General features: G+C 34.0%; 5 protein-coding genes and 1 non-coding gene across 9 annotated transcripts; 2 read left to right on the forward strand and 4 right to left on the reverse strand.

The window, feature by feature from the left end:
- Positions 1-251: 251 nt before the first annotated feature.
- LOC107472330 (uncharacterized) lies at positions 252-2099 on the reverse strand. Its single transcript, XM_016091855.3, has 2 exons — positions 1849-2099; positions 252-644 (listed from the first exon to the last, which is right to left on the reverse strand). Exons 1-2 carry the CDS (start codon positions 1969-1971, stop codon positions 528-530), a joined length of 240 nt encoding a protein of 79 aa, XP_015947341.1. The 5' UTR covers positions 1972-2099; the 3' UTR covers positions 252-527.
- Positions 2100-4016: 1917 nt separating this feature from the next.
- On the forward strand, positions 4017-7272 carry LOC107472333 (UPF0187 protein At3g61320, chloroplastic). 2 transcript variants are annotated; one of them, XM_016091860.3, is made up of 5 exons: positions 4017-4714; positions 5304-5454; positions 5800-5967; positions 6218-6424; positions 6769-7272. In XM_016091860.3, the coding sequence occupies exons 1-5, from the start codon at positions 4179-4181 to the stop codon at positions 6967-6969; spliced, it is 1263 nt and encodes a 420-aa protein (XP_015947346.1). In that variant the 5' UTR covers positions 4017-4178; the 3' UTR covers positions 6970-7272. The 2 variants fall into 2 exon arrangements, with proteins under 2 accessions (XP_015947346.1, XP_020990296.1); XM_021134637.2 differs by lacking the exon at positions 5800-5967.
- A 277-nt stretch (positions 7273-7549) lies between these two features.
- On the reverse strand, positions 7550-9803 carry LOC107472338 (riboflavin biosynthesis protein PYRD, chloroplastic). The gene is made up of 3 exons (XM_016091864.3): positions 9359-9803; positions 8717-9015; positions 7550-8355 (listed from the first exon to the last, which is right to left on the reverse strand). Exons 1-3 carry the CDS (start codon positions 9773-9775, stop codon positions 7740-7742), a joined length of 1332 nt encoding a protein of 443 aa, XP_015947350.1. The 5' UTR covers positions 9776-9803; the 3' UTR covers positions 7550-7739.
- Positions 9804-9917: 114 nt separating this feature from the next.
- On the reverse strand, positions 9918-9991 carry TRNAV-CAC (transfer RNA valine (anticodon CAC)). Its single transcript has one exon. It is a non-coding gene; the product is annotated as a tRNA-Val (tRNA).
- Positions 9992-10635: 644 nt separating this feature from the next.
- LOC107472344 (F-box/kelch-repeat protein SKIP4) lies at positions 10636-13799 on the forward strand. Of its 3 annotated transcripts, none has more exons than XM_016091870.3 (3): positions 10636-10775; positions 12164-12676; positions 13026-13797. In XM_016091870.3, the coding sequence occupies exons 2-3, from the start codon at positions 12192-12194 to the stop codon at positions 13624-13626; spliced, it is 1086 nt and encodes a 361-aa protein (XP_015947356.1). In that variant the 5' UTR covers positions 10636-10775; positions 12164-12191; the 3' UTR covers positions 13627-13797. The 3 variants fall into 3 exon arrangements, with proteins under 3 accessions (XP_015947356.1, XP_020990297.1, XP_015947358.1); XM_021134638.2 differs by lacking the exon at positions 10636-10775 and adding an exon at positions 10832-10983 and having other exon boundaries at positions 13026-13799; XM_016091872.3 differs by lacking the exon at positions 10636-10775 and adding an exon at positions 11103-11777 and having other exon boundaries at positions 13026-13799.
- A 209-nt stretch (positions 13800-14008) lies between these two features.
- Positions 14009-16748, reverse strand: LOC107472802 (exopolygalacturonase). The gene is made up of 4 exons (XM_052256836.1): positions 16622-16748; positions 15964-16275; positions 14348-14869; positions 14009-14241 (listed from the first exon to the last, which is right to left on the reverse strand). Exons 1-4 carry the CDS (start codon positions 16745-16747, stop codon positions 14011-14013), a joined length of 1191 nt encoding a protein of 396 aa, XP_052112796.1. The 5' UTR covers position 16748; the 3' UTR covers positions 14009-14010.
- Positions 16749-17481: the final 733 nt, after the last annotated feature.

The following is a 17481-nucleotide window of genomic DNA, read 5'->3' on the forward strand; positions in this document are numbered from 1 at the left end:
CAACGCTTTTAATTGAATGAAAAAAAAAGGGTTGGAGAAGTAAAAAAACTGGGAAAAAAATACCTATGATCTCGTTATTTGGATGAAGAAAGTAGAAATATTTTTTCATCTTTTCTTTTACTTGATGAAAGGAAATTGGAGAGAAAATAATATGTTGGTTGTAGAGAAAAAGTAAGAGTAAAGAGCATAAAACATATTATATATGATAGGCCACAGGATCCAAATAAAAGGGGAAGAAAGTTAACAAAAGATAAACGAAACACATCAATACATAATTAAAGAAAGAAAATGGACGTTGGGAAGAGTATAGCAATGGAAAAACTGACAATGATGCTACTCTGTCATTTATGCCATTGGTACTGAACTTGAGTCGGCACACTTTCTCATGTAAAATGAGTATAACAAACATTTCTTGTCATTAAACCATTCTATTAGACAACATTAATTCACATATGCAAATGGCTAAAAAGAAAACCTTCACTCATCAAGATGAATCAAATGTTTATGATCATAGTATGAAGATAAGTTCATGGATTCTCCTTGCTGCTGTCCAATTTCGCCAGGTTATTTTCTTGAGACTCTCTTTTTGATCCGAAAATGTACTCCTTCACAGTACTCTGAGCTGAAAGTATTTGCTTCTTAACCTGCCATTAAGAAACCATTCCATCAGAAACAAGAGGGAAATAATCGTTAGGAATTAGCATTTCAATTAAATCATCTTCAACTTGACAAAAGACTTAAAACTAAATAAAATAAAACAAAATATTCTCATTCAATGTCTAACCCCCTAACAATCTAGCAATATAGATTGAAAAAAAGTTATTCTGCTGTTGTAGATGCGTCAAACGTTTAATATAGACATATCTATGGACTATGATAGTGAATGTTGACTAGTGAATTACTAATAAGGATAGGTTTGGTTGCGGAATAAATTTCAGGTGGACACTTTCATGTATCGAATTCATCCATGAAAACTTCATCCCATTTTTGCACCTCTACCAAACAAATAAGTGTAGTAGAGATGAGATTGCTGAACTCTTTTGGGTATGACAAGACAAGTAACAAGTAAGACTAATAACAAATAAAATTGTGAGGCAGAATCTAGTATAGAGAAGATGACATAAACTTAAATAATAAGACTAACAGATGCTCTTAATAAAAACTGTAAATCAAACATTTTCTGAAGCTTTTGGGTTTTGAGAATCCAATGATAGTAGATTGATGTATTGACATTCAGGCGTGAAGCACATAAGCATCAAGGGCTCAAACTATGCACTCTATTAACAAGGTTTATTCAGGGAACTCAAATGAGGAAATTAATTTTCAGAGACAACCAGAAAAGAGGTTTTAGAAACAGCATTCTAACTACAAAAGGCACATACTTATCTCTATTGCAAGGCCATAGTTTCTAATATACAAAGTTAGTTATTAGTGCAACATTTTACAGCTCATCCACAAGCAATTACATGTACTTGCAAAAATGAAAGTATTGATATTTGATTATTTGAATAGTTTTTGAGAAGGGAACCATGCACCAGTAGAATAATCATGGTGGTCCAAACCCCAATTCACCAGTAGATTCTGAATAAAGTTTCAAATTGAAAACAGCATTCATCCAATAGGTATAACCAACACCAAATTAGATGAGCTAACTTGACCTTTGTTTGAGACAAAAAAAATTCCAAATTGCAGCCATGAAAGTTGCAACTAATAAGTAATAGCCCATAAACCAGAAAATCAACTGAGAATTTTGGAAAAACTAGAACATGTATCCAATAATAATAACAATAAAGAAAAAAAGGGTAAAGATTAAAGCTTTTGACTGAGAGAAAGAGAGAGATTACAGACAGGGTCGAGAGCGTTGGGCTGAGGGCCATAATCAGCGGTCAAGAGGAAATAGGAAGCGGTGACGGTTGCAACAATGGTTACCCTTTTCACCAGCTTCTCCGTTTTTGGACTCAACAAACTCATTTTTCTTCAATTTGATCAGATCCAATGCGATTATATTCTTCGCTTCTCTCTAACTTCAAGCTTCAAGCTTCAAACTTCAAGCTTCAAACTCTGTGTTCCAGGTTCGGCACTTGGGTTATTCGTTATTGTGTGTTTGTTGCGATTACCACTGTCAAAGTAAGAAAGAAGAAACCAACTTGGTTGGTCGAGTGGTCAGCTCACTCGTTCGCTTAAGCAAGTGTCGGGAGTTTGAACCCTGCCTTGTACATACTGCAATCTATTGGCCAGCGGCACAGACCCTTAAATGGAGTTCAGATCCGCGGCGGATTAGTTCTTAACCTGTTAGGTTGGGAGATATCGTTTCGTAAACCAAAAAAAAAAGTAAGAACGAAGAAGAAGATAATATATTTATTTAATTAATTTTTGTTTTATGTACCTTTTGGATTTAAAACTTTTTAATGGAATTATTGAATTTTATTTACTGTTTATTTATATTATAGTTGCTTTGGTGACTTTATTATATATATTACAAGAGAAAGTATGTGCAATTAATTTTTAGTCAGTGAATATTAATTAATTAATTTTAGAATTTAATATTTATAATTTACAATAAAAGATTAAAAATTTGTAGTTTAAGATTTAAGATTTAAAATAAATAAAATAATTTTAAAAGAGTTGACTAGTGTTAACTAAAAAAAATTAGTTTAGAAGATATTTGTTAAAATGTATGCTTAGAAGTAAAAGTTGAAATATAATTTAACATATAAAATAATTTTTTATCAAAAAATTTAAGTAAAATAAATTATCTTAAGAGGATGGGATGGAGTCCAACTAAATTGGTTTATAATTTTATCACATTGTTTGAGTAATGTATGGTTTTCACTTCGTCTTATACGTCCCAACTTAGAATTAGATGGAATAAAATAGGAGAGCTTTGATAGAATGAATGAAAATATGGAATCTATTTTATGTAGACCATTTTACTAATTTACTTCATGAAATTGGCAAGTTATATAATAGAAGTCTATTCAATTCTTGAGAAGAGGATAAATAGATTTTTTATCTTTTAGGTTTCTACACATTTAAATTTTTAACGATTTGAAAATTTAAAATATATTTAAATTTTTTATTCTTTTAAAATTTGAATACATGAATCTCTTTATTCATTTGGGATTGGCAACTTAACAAAAAAAAATCAAACATGATTTTTGTTCTACTGTTCAGGCTAATATATAGATATACAACTGAGAGAATTTTTAAAATAAGACAAATTATACTCAAAGATTGATATGTCTAAATTTAAAAAAAAAATAAAAAATTTAAATATATTTTTAAATTATAAAATATAAATATCTACAAATAAAAAAGTCAAAGTCCTATTTATGATTTCTCTAAATTCTTTTGATTTTTAAACTCTACTTACTTCCCTATATTTTTATACCACCAAGTCAACACATGGATACCCTAAAAAGAAATTGATTTCTTTCTAGTTATTAAATCGGTTCCGCTACGTTACCAACAACATATCTGCCAACTTCTGCCAACTCTTATTTATAATTGTGTTTCATGGGAGTATGTTTGTGGATGTGTCTAATAAAAATGTCTTTTTTATAACTGTGTTTAATAGAAGTGTCTTTATAGATATATTTTATAGATGTGTCTCTTTATATATGTATTTAAAATATATTAATTATTAGACACATCTACGAACACACTTCCATGAAACACAAATATAAATAAGAGTTGGCAGAAATTGGCAGATAATATGTTGGTACCCTATACTTTTCCTTATTAAATTAGTGTTTTGCTTTAAAAACATATTAGTGCACTAACATATCACTCACACTTAGAATATGTATATGTCTAGTGAAGAAATCAATCATTTTGAGTAACACTATAATTATCTATGAATAAAGACACTAAAAGTTTCTCAAGAGAAATGACATGTGTGTTCCATAGCAATTAACATTTAACAGCCTCTCAAACCAAGGAGACCAAACTACCCCCATCCTCTCTCTATTTCACACACACCTAACTACTGAAACCATTAACCAACTGTAACTGCCTACTCTTCACTCTCACAAACCAAACTATGCTGTGTCTTTGGAGACGAAATCATATTTGGATACAGAAAAACATTAACACAAACCATTGAGGCATTAACACAAACATAACATGCTCACATAGTCCCACCCTTCATCAATCTTCTTCTTCCTCCTCCATTTCCAATGTACCAATACCACACAAACCCCACCACCACTACTACCAAATTTTATTCCCAATTCACCCCAAAATGCAACCACCTCAACCATCACAACCCCAAACCTCTCTCCTTCAACCTCACCATAACTTCTTCTCTCAAAAACCAATCACAAGACCCATCAAAGGATCCTCCTTTTTCACAAACCCTAACTTCAATTTTCCTCTCGCTGCCGGACTGGGCCGACGCCGTCAAAGAGCGTGGCATGCAGAGGAAGAGGGGACTCTACACCCACACTGAGTGGCTCCAGCACCGCTCCTCCCTCCGCCACCTCCGCCACCTCCTCTCGACCCTCTCCTCCCGTGTCGTCCTCTCCTTGCTCCCTCCAGTCCTCGCATTCACAACCTTCGCCGCCGCTATCGCCGCCTACAACTCCGCCGTCTCCGCACACTTCCTGCTGCCGGAGTATTTCCCGGTTCTCAGGGCTTCTTCTCTGCCTTACCAGCTCACCGCACCCGCCCTGGCCCTCCTCCTCGTTTTCCGAACCGAGGCTTCATACGCAAGGTTGCTACTCAGATTTCAGATAATGGTGTGAAAGAAAAAATTATACTTTCCTGCTTCGTAGTAGAATTGTTCACTCAAGTGAAAATTACTTGATTTATGATATTGCATAGTTGGATTCTGTAGCTGATTTCGTCAATTGAGATAAGTCTTTAGTTGTTGAATTTCAATTTTTGGAAAGCAATGCTACTATAACCGTAAAAAACAAGGGGAGAAAAAGGAGGAGATTTCAGTGTTTCTGTGAAAAACACCATGGTTGTTTTGGTTGTCAAATGGAGTAGTCTAAGGGTTAACTTGCATGAACAAATTTGATTTGAATAAATTGGGACAAAAAAGTTCTGGCTAAAGGTGGTTGTTGGATGGAGTAAAATGGAGGGATATGCTTGCCCCTTTGAGGTTTAACTTGAATGGCACATGGTGATTTTGCCAAATAATTACATGCACAAATTATTGTTGTATAGTATTCTTGTCATTCTCTGAATTGTGGATATATTATATACGCTGTCATTCAACCCAGTCTACTATAGCAATGATTGTGGAACAACTGATGCAACTAACTGCAAGTTTATGTGCGTTTCATTCCTGAATACAGATTTGTGGAGGGGAAGAAGGCATGGACCAAGGTCATTGCTGGGGCACACGATTTTGCTACGCAGGTTATGGCTGTAGTTGAGAGTCCTTCGGATTTGCCTCTCAAGAAGGCACTTTTGCAGTACATCATGGCATTTCCTGTTGTGCTCAAGGTTGGAACCGTCATTGTCTTAGTTGGGTTTTCATCAAGTTTGGATTACTTTTAATTACTATTGTGATGGTGGTCTGTGAGGTTTGTTAGTTGTGTTGGTAAGATTGGTGGTGAGTTGGTGGAGGTCAAAATGGTTTTTTCATTTGTTGAGCTTCAGTCAAGTTGGGATGTTTCCCATGGTAATGTAAAGGGTAGTTTTTGAGGTTCTGTTGAAGGCATGTAAGTTCGGTTTTTTAGATGCTTGAGGTCAGAATACTAGAATAGCTCCATATTTTTAATTCCCACTAATTTTTGGCTTATTATTGATCTGGTCAGGAAACTCACAGTGTGTATGATTTGAATGCAGTGTCATGTGTTGTATGGTTCAGATGTTAGGAGTGATCTTCAGCATGTGCTAGAAGTAGATGATCTAGCTATAGTGATTAATTCGAAACATAGACCACGGTGCATTGTTGACTTCATATCTCAAAGCATTCATCTGCTAAAGTTGGACAATGCCAGAAGAAGTGCATTGGTAGGCATTTATCAGAATTGTTGGCCTTTTTTAGTAAGTAGATGTTGAATGCAAAGATAAAATTGTAAAAATTTTACTTCCAATGTCAAAAATTGAAGTAGTAAGTTATGTGACCGCTTGGTAATTTAGGCGGCAATATTTTGGATGTGTACCATCCTCTCCGTTAGAGAGTTTAACCTTTCCTATATCATGGTACATGGCACACTAGCAATCTCTTATTTTGTATGCCACTTGTCTTCTTGCCTTACAGGAATCAAAGATCTCTTGTTTCCAAGACGGGATTGGCATCTGTGAACAACTTATGGGTATTCCCATTCCACTATCATATACTCGCTTGACGTCAAGGTTTCTTGTCCTGTGGCATTTAACGCTCCCTATCATACTTTGGGATGATTGTCATTGGATGGTGGTTCCTGCTACCTTCATTAGTGCTGCTTCTTTGTTCTGTATTGAAGAAGTATTTTCCTTCCTTTACCTTGACTAATTTATATTTCAAAATGATGTTGTTCTGCAAGTTTGTATAGTTCAGAGAAAATTGACCTCTAAGGCTATTTCACATTTGTTTATTTTTTCTTGTATGTGTAATTCATGAGGTGAATTTAAGGGTGTGTTTGTTTCAACTTATTTTTCTAGATTAAATTTTGCATGTATAAAACCAGAAATGTAGAGTCTTTAATCTTAACCAATTCTAGTTGAATTTGCATACAGCTGCCAAAGAAACATTGCTGAATCAATTTTTCTTGAACTGCCCTAAATCCAAACTTAAAAAGTGATTGATGGATTCATTCATGATTAATGCAGGTTGGAGTTCTTATAGAGGAGCCATTTCCTATGCTTGCACTTGATGCTCTGTGCCAAAAGGCCCATAACGACATCCAAGAATCAATTGAAGCTGAAAACTTAATCCACACTCAACTTGTTGCAAAGCAAAAGAAGGCAAAGAAGCACTCCCAGAGCGGCCACACGAAGGAGCATTCACCAAATGGCTGGCCTAATTCCTAGTTTAAAGGGAAACTTTCCACGAATCTCTCCAACTTTTGCTTATGAGGTGCCTCTGTATACACTACTTGGAAGCCAAAGCTGATTGCTAACGAATGCTTCATGTTATGTAATTACTCACATTAGTTATGCAATACTTACAAAATTTTGAAAATAGGGCAAAGTTGTGCTCTCTAATGATGTATTCTACTTATGAAGTGACTCTTCAACTCTGTATATATCATAATCCATGTACATATAACTTGGTTCTCAGTGTATTTATGGAATATTGATTATTTATACAAACCAGTTACTTATAGCCATTTACTTTTTCTGGGCTTGTACATAAGCAATTGTTGAATCACTACAACTTTGATACGATAGGATCATTTTTTCCAAGGTTGGTTCTGTTTGATTTGTAAACCTTGAAATACTGTACTCCCTGTAGTCTTACAATTGTTTGCGGAAGTTACTAAAATAATCAGAAAAATATCTCAAAGCAACCCTATTCTGACATGCCAAAGCAGCCCTCTTCATTACACAGAATTGTGTACATGCATTAACAAAACCCATCATAGCATAATTGGAAAAAATGATCCTATCATCATTGTTCATGAAAACACATTGAAATTGCATAATTGGCTATTTTACACGCTACACAGAAACAATGTGAAAGTAAGCTCAAATGAAGTACCTGAATTATTCACATCAAATCATACATAGCAAATAAATAGGGGAGAGTTCATAGGCATCCAAACCTTGATCAAACTAGTTGATTCAGAATTCCCAATTACTTAAAATTTAAAATGTCCTTCAATTATAACATTTTGATCTGAACACTTGGACTTCAAATTTTCCACTTGGATTCCTTGATCTAACCTTTTTACCGGTATTAGAGGATCTGTCTCACTACCTCTATTCCAAATAGGTAAAATTTCTATCATAAATTTACTAATGTTTTTCTTCTGAATTCCCTCCTTAACAAACTCTTCAAACTCGCTGGAATTTCCCCTCAAATCTAATAGAACACTGCACATCCCTTGTCGATTACAATAGTCCAGAATCACATCTAGATTTATCTGATCCAAAATGACGGTTTCAATTCCTTTTCCGGCCAGTTCTAGAGTGGTTGCTGTTCCATTATCAGTAAAAACTATCACTTTATCAGTAACTTCATTGACAGCAAGTGGAATTTCATTTGAAGAACTAGAATCCTTATGTATTACAATCCGGAGCGGCTGATTTGCTCCAGGTTCTTGAGATGCAGGTATTGATATGTTCCCACTGAATAAGGAAGAGGAAAGTATCACTGCATCATATTCTTGCAATAAACGTGAATAGTATCCACCACATTCTGTAACTCCATCTCCAAGTAAGTCTGAAAAATTCCAATTGACAGAAAGAGAATATCTGCAAATCAGAATAGGCAATGCAATGAAATATATATCATTATATGCTAAAACCAAAACTTCAACGTGCACCAACAGAACAAATGTGCCTGAATGAGTGTGTTTGGAAACATGTTTGGACAGGTTAGAAACAATTCTAGAGGGTGGAAAATCGATTTTTGCAATTTTTGCAAAATCAACTATGGCTTCCAGAATTGATTTTTGAAGGAATCAATTTTTTTTAGAATGGCTTTTAGAGAAACTACCAAATATAAATCACTTTATATCATAATCTGTTTTGCAGAATTATTTCTAACTAGATTCAACTCTAGAAAAGCAGAACCAAAACCATTAATGATAAGCAAAAAGAGGATTTAAATTACCTCAATGTAAGGAGAGGTTTTCCGGTTAACATGCGATGAACAAAGGCCTCGTTAAGGCTCTTGCATAACTCTTCCTCTACACCGACAACAACTTCAATACCTGCATCTCTCAATCTAGCCAACCCTTTGGATTCCACAAGGGGATTTGGATCCACCATCCCAACCACCACTTTTTTCACTTTGGCTTTGATTAAAGCTTCAGTGCAAGGTGGAGTCCTTCCAAAATGATTACAAGGTTCTAAGCTCACATAAGCCGTGGCATTCTCCGCCAAATCGCCAGCATCTCTCAAGGCAAACACCTGAAAATTCACATCTATTTTCTCAGCATAATCATCATCAAAGGCATTCTCTTTCTAAACCTTGATGAAGAGTTACAAATTTACAAATTCTCTTTCTAATCATAACTGTATGAAAACTATGGTCACAAATACAAATATATTCTTATGTTCACAAGAAAATCATTTGAATTCAAATTAGGCTTCTTAATTCTTATACATGTTAGATTGAAATACCAATGCAATAAAACATATAGAGAATCTAACATACAATACATTGTAAAAAGATGCACAAAAAAAATTTACAAATAATATTGTAATATTACATTCAAACAAATAAAAGAGAAAATTTTGAGAAGGTTCATACCTCAGCATGCGGTTGACCTGCTTTAGGGTGGAACCCTTGACCAACAATTTTCCCATCCTTCACAATAACACACCCCACCATTGGATTGGGGCTTGTGAAGCCAATAGCTTTTCTTGCAAGCTCAACACACCTTCTTATGTAAAACCCATCATCACAATCGCCAACATCACTTTCTCCATTAAAGGGACCACATTCTGCTACTACACCCACATAACCATCACAGCTACTCATCAAACCAGGTACGCTTTGACTCAAAAAATTAGATTTTTGAAGCAAATGATTGAGACCCACATTGAAACTGAGCTTGGAGGAGTGATGGGATTGTTGAAAAGTTGCAAAATTTGGAGGAGTTGCATTGTTTGGGAATCTGGACACAGGTAGAGTGCAGTGTGCGAGTGAAAAGAGTTGTGCTTGCATTGTTGTGGTGACAGAAAGATGCAGAAAGTGTAGGATTAAAACTTAAAAGTAAAAACAAATAAATAATAGAACAAAAACAAGAGGAAAGAATAACAGAGAATCTCAATTCTCGATTGAACAGATCCGGTTAAAAATTTAAGGTTGTCTGAGCCCGGGTTCGAACCGGGGACCTCTAGTGTGTGAGACTAGCGTGATAACCAACTACACCACCCAGACTTATTTGTTTGATTGTTTGCAAAGATTTTATTTGACAGTTGCAGTGGCAACAGACCATGGAAAATTTTCATTTTTTCATGAGCTATTCTGCAATTGTGTTTTTTCAACAATGAAAGTAATGTGATGTCAGTTTGAAACAGTTTCATTTGAGTTAAGGCATAAGGTTGTCTGGTTGGAAAATTTACTTCTGATGGTAGAAAATAGTTTAATACAATGAAGAAAAAAAGAATGTGTGCATATTACACACACTATTTGAGAGTTTATGTTTGAGAGAAATTTAGAGTATTTTTGTTTGACTTTGATATTTAGGTCCAGTTTGGATAAATAATTTAATTAAGTTATTTTTAAAAAAATAAGTTAAACAATAAATGATTATATTAAAAGAAGTTTATAAATAAATTATTTTGTATTTGAATTTTAGTTCTAAAAGTGCTTGTTTTATAGAAATGTAATAAAAAATAGTAGTATTATAAAAGAAGTTATTTTTTTAATTTTTTTTATAAATTTTTAAATAATTTTTTAAAAAGTTATAATTTAATTTTAAAAATTACATTAAACATTAATACTAAGCCAAAAATTTTCGTTTATTTATTTATAGTTTCTTTCTCTGCTAAAAAAAAAAAAAGTAAGAAACTTCCAATTATCCAATCTATAACAAAAAGAAAAAAAAATGTTGGTTGAAGAAAGTAAGAAACTATAAATGTCTCTCGGAATTGCGTGCGTGGAAATTGTTGTCGTGTTTTTGTTATGCACTTTTCTGAGACGAATCCCTAGCTCCCTTCCGGTGAGTTCATCTTCACACCTACCATTCGTCTCTGCCCACAGTTTCGTTCTTATTTTTTCAATTTTTAATATTTAGCTCGTATGGTACTCGATTTACATCTCACAAATTATTCTGCATTTATTTGCAAGTTAGAAACTTTTCTGTAATAACCAACGAAAATTCTCGAAGCTAACTTTTTTATTTCAGATCTAGAATTGCAATGCACAGGGTATCTAATTAATTCATGGTCTATGCAAACTGCAAATGCATAAATTTTTCTTAGCTGTGCTTTAATGTGTTGCTTCTGATTTTGTTTTTTAATTTGATTTCTCCCCTTTTGACCCTTTTTGCTAATAAAGCTGGTTTTTTTTGCGGGGGATAATGTTTTGATGCTCAAGGGGAGCACCATTGTAATGAGTATAAGATTTAGGGTAGGATTATTGGGAATTTGGGGGAGAATTATACAAATTGAAAGAAGATTAACCAGGAGAAGAGAGTTCAACTATCCTCTAATTCACTTCCTAGTTCCTATTATCCTATTTATACTAATTCCTTCAGTAACTAATTCCATTGCTATAAATTGGTACTACTTTGGGCTATTTAGGGCCATAGTTGTTACATAGGAATTAGATTTTGAAACGCTGAAAAAGATTAAGCATGTGATTGTACTTTGATGGCTTACCCTTTTCCTTAACCATGCCTAAGTTTACACATGGTATATACATATAGCCTGGCAATTTGTTGTTCTCTTAACCTACTTATATTGGATGATAATTTGTTGCTTGAAGTTAAAGTGTATTGTGATATACCTTTGATAAAAGAAGTTTGTGTCTCCGGTATTGGCTGCATCGTTGTCCATTTTAACTATTATTTATGATGCCTGTGAAATGGGGGATTAGCTATTCATCTTGAACGTGATTAGGAAATATCAGCTTTCGCCAACCTTTTTTAAGTCTCATACATTTACATTCTGTGGTGGATAGTGACAACATGGTGGGGATACACATAATATAGGATCACATGGTACAAAATATCTTTCTTTTCATTCTTCAATATGTTATATAGTGCAGTTGGCTTTCATGTAGTTCATCTTGCTAGCTGTTTCTTTAGGGTTACATTGAGCTGTTTGCGTGATTGTGTGAGGTCAAAGGCCTAATGATATGATTGTGACCTGTTCTTATTGTGAATGTCAATCCTTTAAAGTGTATGACCTGGTTGCTTTTGAATATGTATTTGAATGTGTCTTTAGGACTTCACCCCTTGACATAAGCTTCAGTTCAGAATCATATTGAAAAGATTTTCGTTGTATTTCGTAATATACCCTCAAATTAGTTGAAGTTGAAGAGAAACCGAGCAAATGAACTTAAGATTTTAATCGTGGCTTTATTGACATTTTCCTTTCTTTTCAGGTCCTCTGCATTAATTCCAGTGGAGCATATGGATGATAGTAAAGAATCATTAACTGATGCCAATGAAGCAGAAGCCACTACTTCAACACTCATTGCTGGTCTTCCAGATGACATATCTCTTTGCTGCTTGGCACGAATTCCTAGAAAACATCATTCAGTCCTGAAGTGTGTCTCAAAGAGATGGAGGGACTTGGTTTGCAGTGAAGAGTGGTATCAATATCGCCGAAAGCACAAACTTGATGAGACCTGGATCTATGCTTTGTGCAGGGGTGAATTAGAAGATCAGATTTGCTGCTATGTTTTGGATCCAAACTCATCAAGAAGATCTTGGAAGCTTATTCCGGGGCTTCCACCTCGCATGTTGAAGAGAAAAGGCATGGGATTTGAAGCTTTAGGAAATAAACTATTCTTATTTGGAGGTTGTGGGTGGTCTGAAGATGCTACTGATGAGGCCTATTCTTATGATGCTTCCACAAACACTTGGGTTGAAGCTGCTTCCTTGTCAACTGCTAGGTATAAATCCTGATCATGTATTCATGTCTATCCTTTTTTGAAAGCTAAGAAAGTTGATATTTTACAAAATAAGATAATCAGCATTGGTAGCATGAACGACTATTTAACTTTTTGTAGTATATATTAGGGAGAATATCATAATTACTTTTGGGGAATTTTCAATACCAAAAACACAATAACAAAACCACAATATTGGTATCATATATAAGTTGAAAGTAAGAACTTAATATTGTAAGTTACAAATTTGAAATTTACATTATGTCTTTATCCATCTTACTTTTAACCCCACCTACCATGGAAAAATAAATCACTTTGTTATTTTACCTTAAAAAAAAAAAAACTTTTTCAGGTGCTACTTTGCTTCTGAAGTTTTAGGTGAGAAGTTATATGCCATTGGAGGAATAGGTTCAAATTCAAGTGATCCTCATTCTTGGGATACTTTTGACCCTTGCACAAATACTTGGATATCTCATAGAGATCCCAATATTGTTCCCGAAATAGAAGATTCTGTAGTGATGGATGGGAAGATATACATCCGGTGCGGCAAATCTCCAGTAACTCACCGCGTGTATGGCGTTGTATATGATCCGTCGAATGGCACATGGCAGCATGCTGATACTGAGCTGGTATCAGGATGGAGCGGTCCTGCAGTTGTTGTTGATGGAGTCCTTTATGTTTTGGATGAGAGTTCGGGAACGCGGTTAATGATGTGGCATAAGGAGAGGCAGGAATGGTTGCCCGTTGGAAGATTTTCGCCGCTGCTTACAAGGCCTCCATGCCGGGTTGTTGCAGTTGGTAAGACCATTTTCGTTGTTGGCAGAGGACTTAGCACTGTGGTTATTGATGTTGGTGATTTGGGAAATATTGGAAAGAGGGTTATGATTGGTTCTTCCATTCCCAAATTAATGTCTGCTTCCAATGTAATTAGCTGTAAATGCTTGGCAATATGAAGAAAGAATGAAACTCTTTTCAGCAGTTAATCATTGTTAGTGAAGTTAAAGTAAAGCACATGTATTAATGGTGCATAATTCTGAATGTATGTGTTTGTATTCAAGGGTGTTACTTTGTTGAACAACATTGCATGTTGTAACAAAAAAGATGTATGTATTATAGAATATGCTTTTATCTGCTTCATTAAAAATGTATAATTTTTTTTTTTTAAAATACAGACAAATCACTCATGTTAAAAAATAACTTTCTGTTGTAAAAAATTTAAACAAACAAGCCAATTGTAATTGGTACACTTTCTATTCAAGAACCAAGAATAAATGTTTCCATCAACATAACAAGGAAGAAAAAACCAAAGATAATCAGTGTAATTATTATTTTTTTTTTTAACCAACACAAGATGGAGGAATCTGTTGGCCATAACAAGCACCATTGACAAAAGAAGACAAAGACTTGAGTTGTCCTTTGCCACCATAAGGCCGCAAATTTATGTCCACCCTTGTTATGTTCTGGCATGGCTTCCTTTTGCTGCAATTCAATTCTACTCCAATCTCAGAACTTCCACTTCCTTTAATGTTCTTGTATGTCACATCACTGATTTGAACACTTGAAGCCACCTTAAAAAGACAAAAATAAAATCTTAGGCTCAGTTTTAGCAACAATATGATGATAATTTCAATATAAACAAAAACAAAAAAAGAAAAGATGTTAAGAGGTACTAACCTGATTGCTACAACCATGACTTGGACAATAAGCTTGATCAATGATAATAGGACTAAAAACTTTATCCATGAAAATGTCTTGAAAGAGAAAATTAGAAGCCCTAAGAGGTTTACTCAAGGAAGCAGCCCAAGTTTTGATTCTAAGGCCATTACTAGTACCACTAAATGTGCAATTCTTCACAACAATGTTTTGAACATCTTTTTCTCCATCATTTTTTCCAAGGCTTCCAACACTAATTCCATGGCCAGGGCCACAATGAACACCAAAGATGGTAATGTTCTTAGCACCAGAAATCATAGCAATGCAATCATCACCAGTGGCTATAGTAGCACTTGTGATGTTTATATTATTGGATTCACCAATTTTGATGCCATCAGTGTTAGGGCTATCCCCAGGTGCTGATATCTTTAGCCTTTCCAATTTCACATTTTCACTTCCAAATATCATAAAGTGTCCACCTTTAGGGTTAATTGATTTCAAGTCATGGATTTTACCATTGTTGATGAAGTCAAACCTCACTGTCTGATCAAAAGTATCCACACAAAAGTGAAAAGAGAAGTACAATGTCATTATCATTATAAAATATAACATTTTGCTAACAACAATTTTATAAACCAGTTTGAAAAGATCAAATTAGAAAAAATAAACTTTTTCACTTATCAAGAGATTGAAGGCATCAGATAAATAAAATAATTTTCATTGAGAAATTCTTGGAGGCTATCAGTTAGTAATTTTGACCATTATTTGACAAGTATAAATATTAAATTATTTTCAATAAATATATTTACTAATTTATACGTGCAAATTCTGATAAATATGAGTATAAACTATATTTTTTTGTGTATAAATTTCTGTAAATATGAATATAAATTATTTCTGATCAAATATTAATCCAAATTAAAATAATAACATTTACTGATTATATAATATTGTTCATTTTTATTTTTATCTCCTTAACCTTTAAGTCCTAACTGTGATTTTAAGAAACCCTAATATATACACACACAGAATCATGTTCAAAATTCAAATACCATTTTAACAAATTTAAATTAAATCAAAGATGAATTTTCTGTATCATATATGAGCATAATCCTAAACACTACGTATTAGGTGGGAGAGAGAATTTTCTCTTTTAAGCAAAAAAAGATATGATTGTTTCCATCCAAAAATGTCATAAAATATTAAATGAGAAGAATTCACTTGTGTGTTTTCTTTCTGTTACACATATTATTCCTGAGTGAACAGTAATTAGTTAATGTATTCATCAAATTAAAGCCGGAAAATATAATTGTGTCATAAACTCACATTAAAAGCCAAATCAAAAGAATGACTACTTGTGATGTTTTCCTATCTAAGCAAGATATATGAATGAATCAAATTAAACTTAATAAATACATTGAAAGGTGACAGAAATAAAATATTAAGAATAATACTAATAATAATTAAAAAAAGTGAAAATTCAGGTGTAGTCAACTTCACGAGAAGTTGATGTATGAGAGCCGTTAGATAGAAATTTAGTCAAATCGGTCAAATTATATAACCGCTCTCAGCCATCAACTCTACCTGTAAAACCGATTGCACTTGAGTTTCCACCTAAAAAAAAGTTATATACATACTATAGGAAGAGTTGGGCAATGTGGATCCTTGTTGCAATTATTGTGAGGCCATGAAGAAGCTCCTTGACCATCCAATGTGCCACCACCACTCAATGTGAGTTTGTTAACATATAAAAAACCTATCCATTTATCAGTGTTGAATAAAGATGGATATGGTGGTGCCTTCAAAATCCCTTTGATCACGAAACCCATCCTAAAAGCCTTGCATGGCCCTTTGAACACAATTGAATTCAGCATATATGTTCCTTTTGGAATAAAAACTTGTGCCTTTCCATTCCAATTGCATGCATCATTCCATGCTTTCAAAAATGCCTACATATGTATATAAATAAATAATTAAAAATTAGTGAAAACTCGACTTCACGTGAAGTTGATAGCTGAGAGCCCTTAGATGATTTGACTGATTTGACTAAATTTTCATCTAACGGCTATCGACTATCAACTTCACGTGAAATCGACTGCATTTGAGTTTCTACCTTAAAAAGGATTATACAACCTAAACAAAATAAAATAAGATTAATATGTGTATACCAAAAAACCAATTTTTTTTAACTTTAGAATATTGGAATAAAGGAGATAATATTTAATATATAAGAGATCAAGAACAAATAAAATAAAAGCTAAGGGAGGAAGAAGTGAACAATGGTTTCTTAATTACCACACTATTATCAGTGTTGCCATTAGCAACTGCTCCATAGCTTTTAACATTGAAAACCTTGCTTTCTAGACGTGCTTCTGCAATAAAAATAAGTGAGAATAATATGAGAAGCATCCATCTTATCATATCCTCCATTTTTTTTGGGGGGTATGTGTGTGCGAATAGATAGAGTTTGCATATATATAATTAATTGAGGATTTGATTATTTTAATGCTAATTAAGGGAATAGTTTTAGAAAAAGTCAGAACCAAATACAATATAAGCTAAGCAGTCAACTCAAGTCAATTATTTGTATTTTTTATTTTAAAATTTGAAAAAATTAGGATAGTGAAAAGTTTTTTTTTATTAACAAAACATATTTATTTTTTTACTTTTATAGTAGGGTCTGTCTTTAGTGGATCTGTCTTTAGTAAGCTCAAGTCTTTTGAGCTTTTTAAATATGCACAATAAATAATTTATGAATATGACCTATATAGGGGTTTAATAATAATAATAATTTTTTAAAATTTACTACACATATTTTTAAAATTCAATAAAACCCTAATTTCTTTTCTTGTAAACTCACCACACTCCCCTCTCTATCCACAGGGCCACCACCACCTACTCCACTCTTCTCTGATCTTCGCCGTCGCTGTCACCGTCCAACCCAGCACTTGCTACCAATCTCCGCCCATCTCCCGACATCGTTTTTAGCCTCTCTCTCCTCGTCGTTCATTCGCATTATCCCTCTTCTCTCTTCGAATCGTTCGTTATCAGCCTTAGTGTGATGTTCTCTCTGCCGTCGTCGTGGCACTCGCGGGAGTCGTCGTTCTCACTCCTCAGCGGCGTCATCCTTAGCAGGCATTGAGCTGTGGCGTGGA

Source organism: Arachis duranensis, chromosome 2, assembly GCF_000817695.3.
Source record: "Arachis duranensis cultivar V14167 chromosome 2, aradu.V14167.gnm2.J7QH, whole genome shotgun sequence".
Classification (NCBI taxonomy): Eukaryota; Viridiplantae; Streptophyta; class Magnoliopsida; order Fabales; family Fabaceae; genus Arachis; species Arachis duranensis.

Bases quoted from the DNA above. Each gene is read 5' to 3' on its own strand.
- LOC107472330 (XM_016091855.3), bottom strand. From the start codon at position 1,971: ATGAGTTTGTTGAGTCCAAAAACGGAGAAGCTGGTGAAAAGGGTAACC. The intron at 645-1,848 runs GTCTGTAATCTC...TCTTAATGGCAG, and splicing joins AGCCCAACGCTCTCGACCCT to GTTAAGAAGCAAATACTTTC.
- LOC107472802 (XM_052256836.1), bottom strand. From the start codon at position 16,747: ATGATAAGATGGATGCTTCTCATATTATTCTCACTTATTTTTATTGCA. The intron at 14,870-15,963 runs GTATGTATATAA...ACTTTTGATCAG, and splicing joins ATTGCCCAACTCTTCCTATA to ACAGTGAGGTTTGACTTCAT. The intron at 14,242-14,347 runs GTTAGTACCTCT...TGTCTTTTTAAG, and splicing joins GTCATGGTTGTAGCAATCAG to GTGGCTTCAAGTGTTCAAAT.
- LOC107472338 (XM_016091864.3), bottom strand. From the start codon at position 9,775: ATGCAAGCACAACTCTTTTCACTCGCACACTGCACTCTACCTGTGTCC. The intron at 9,016-9,358 runs GTATGAACCTTC...GTGAATTTTCAG, and splicing joins CAGGTCAACCGCATGCTGAG to GTGTTTGCCTTGAGAGATGC. The intron at 8,356-8,716 runs GTAATTTAAATC...TCTGATTTGCAG, and splicing joins AAACCTCTCCTTACATTGAG to ATATTCTCTTTCTGTCAATT.
- LOC107472333 (XM_016091860.3), top strand. From the start codon at position 4,179: ATGTACCAATACCACACAAACCCCACCACCACTACTACCAAATTTTAT. The intron at 5,455-5,799 runs GTTGGAACCGTC...ATTTGAATGCAG, and splicing joins CATTTCCTGTTGTGCTCAAG to TGTCATGTGTTGTATGGTTC. The intron at 6,425-6,768 runs GTATTTTCCTTC...TGATTAATGCAG, and splicing joins CTTTGTTCTGTATTGAAGAA to GTTGGAGTTCTTATAGAGGA.
- LOC107472344 (XM_016091870.3), top strand. From the start codon at position 12,192: ATGGATGATAGTAAAGAATCATTAACTGATGCCAATGAAGCAGAAGCC. The intron at 12,677-13,025 runs GTATAAATCCTG...AAACTTTTTCAG, and splicing joins GCTTCCTTGTCAACTGCTAG to GTGCTACTTTGCTTCTGAAG.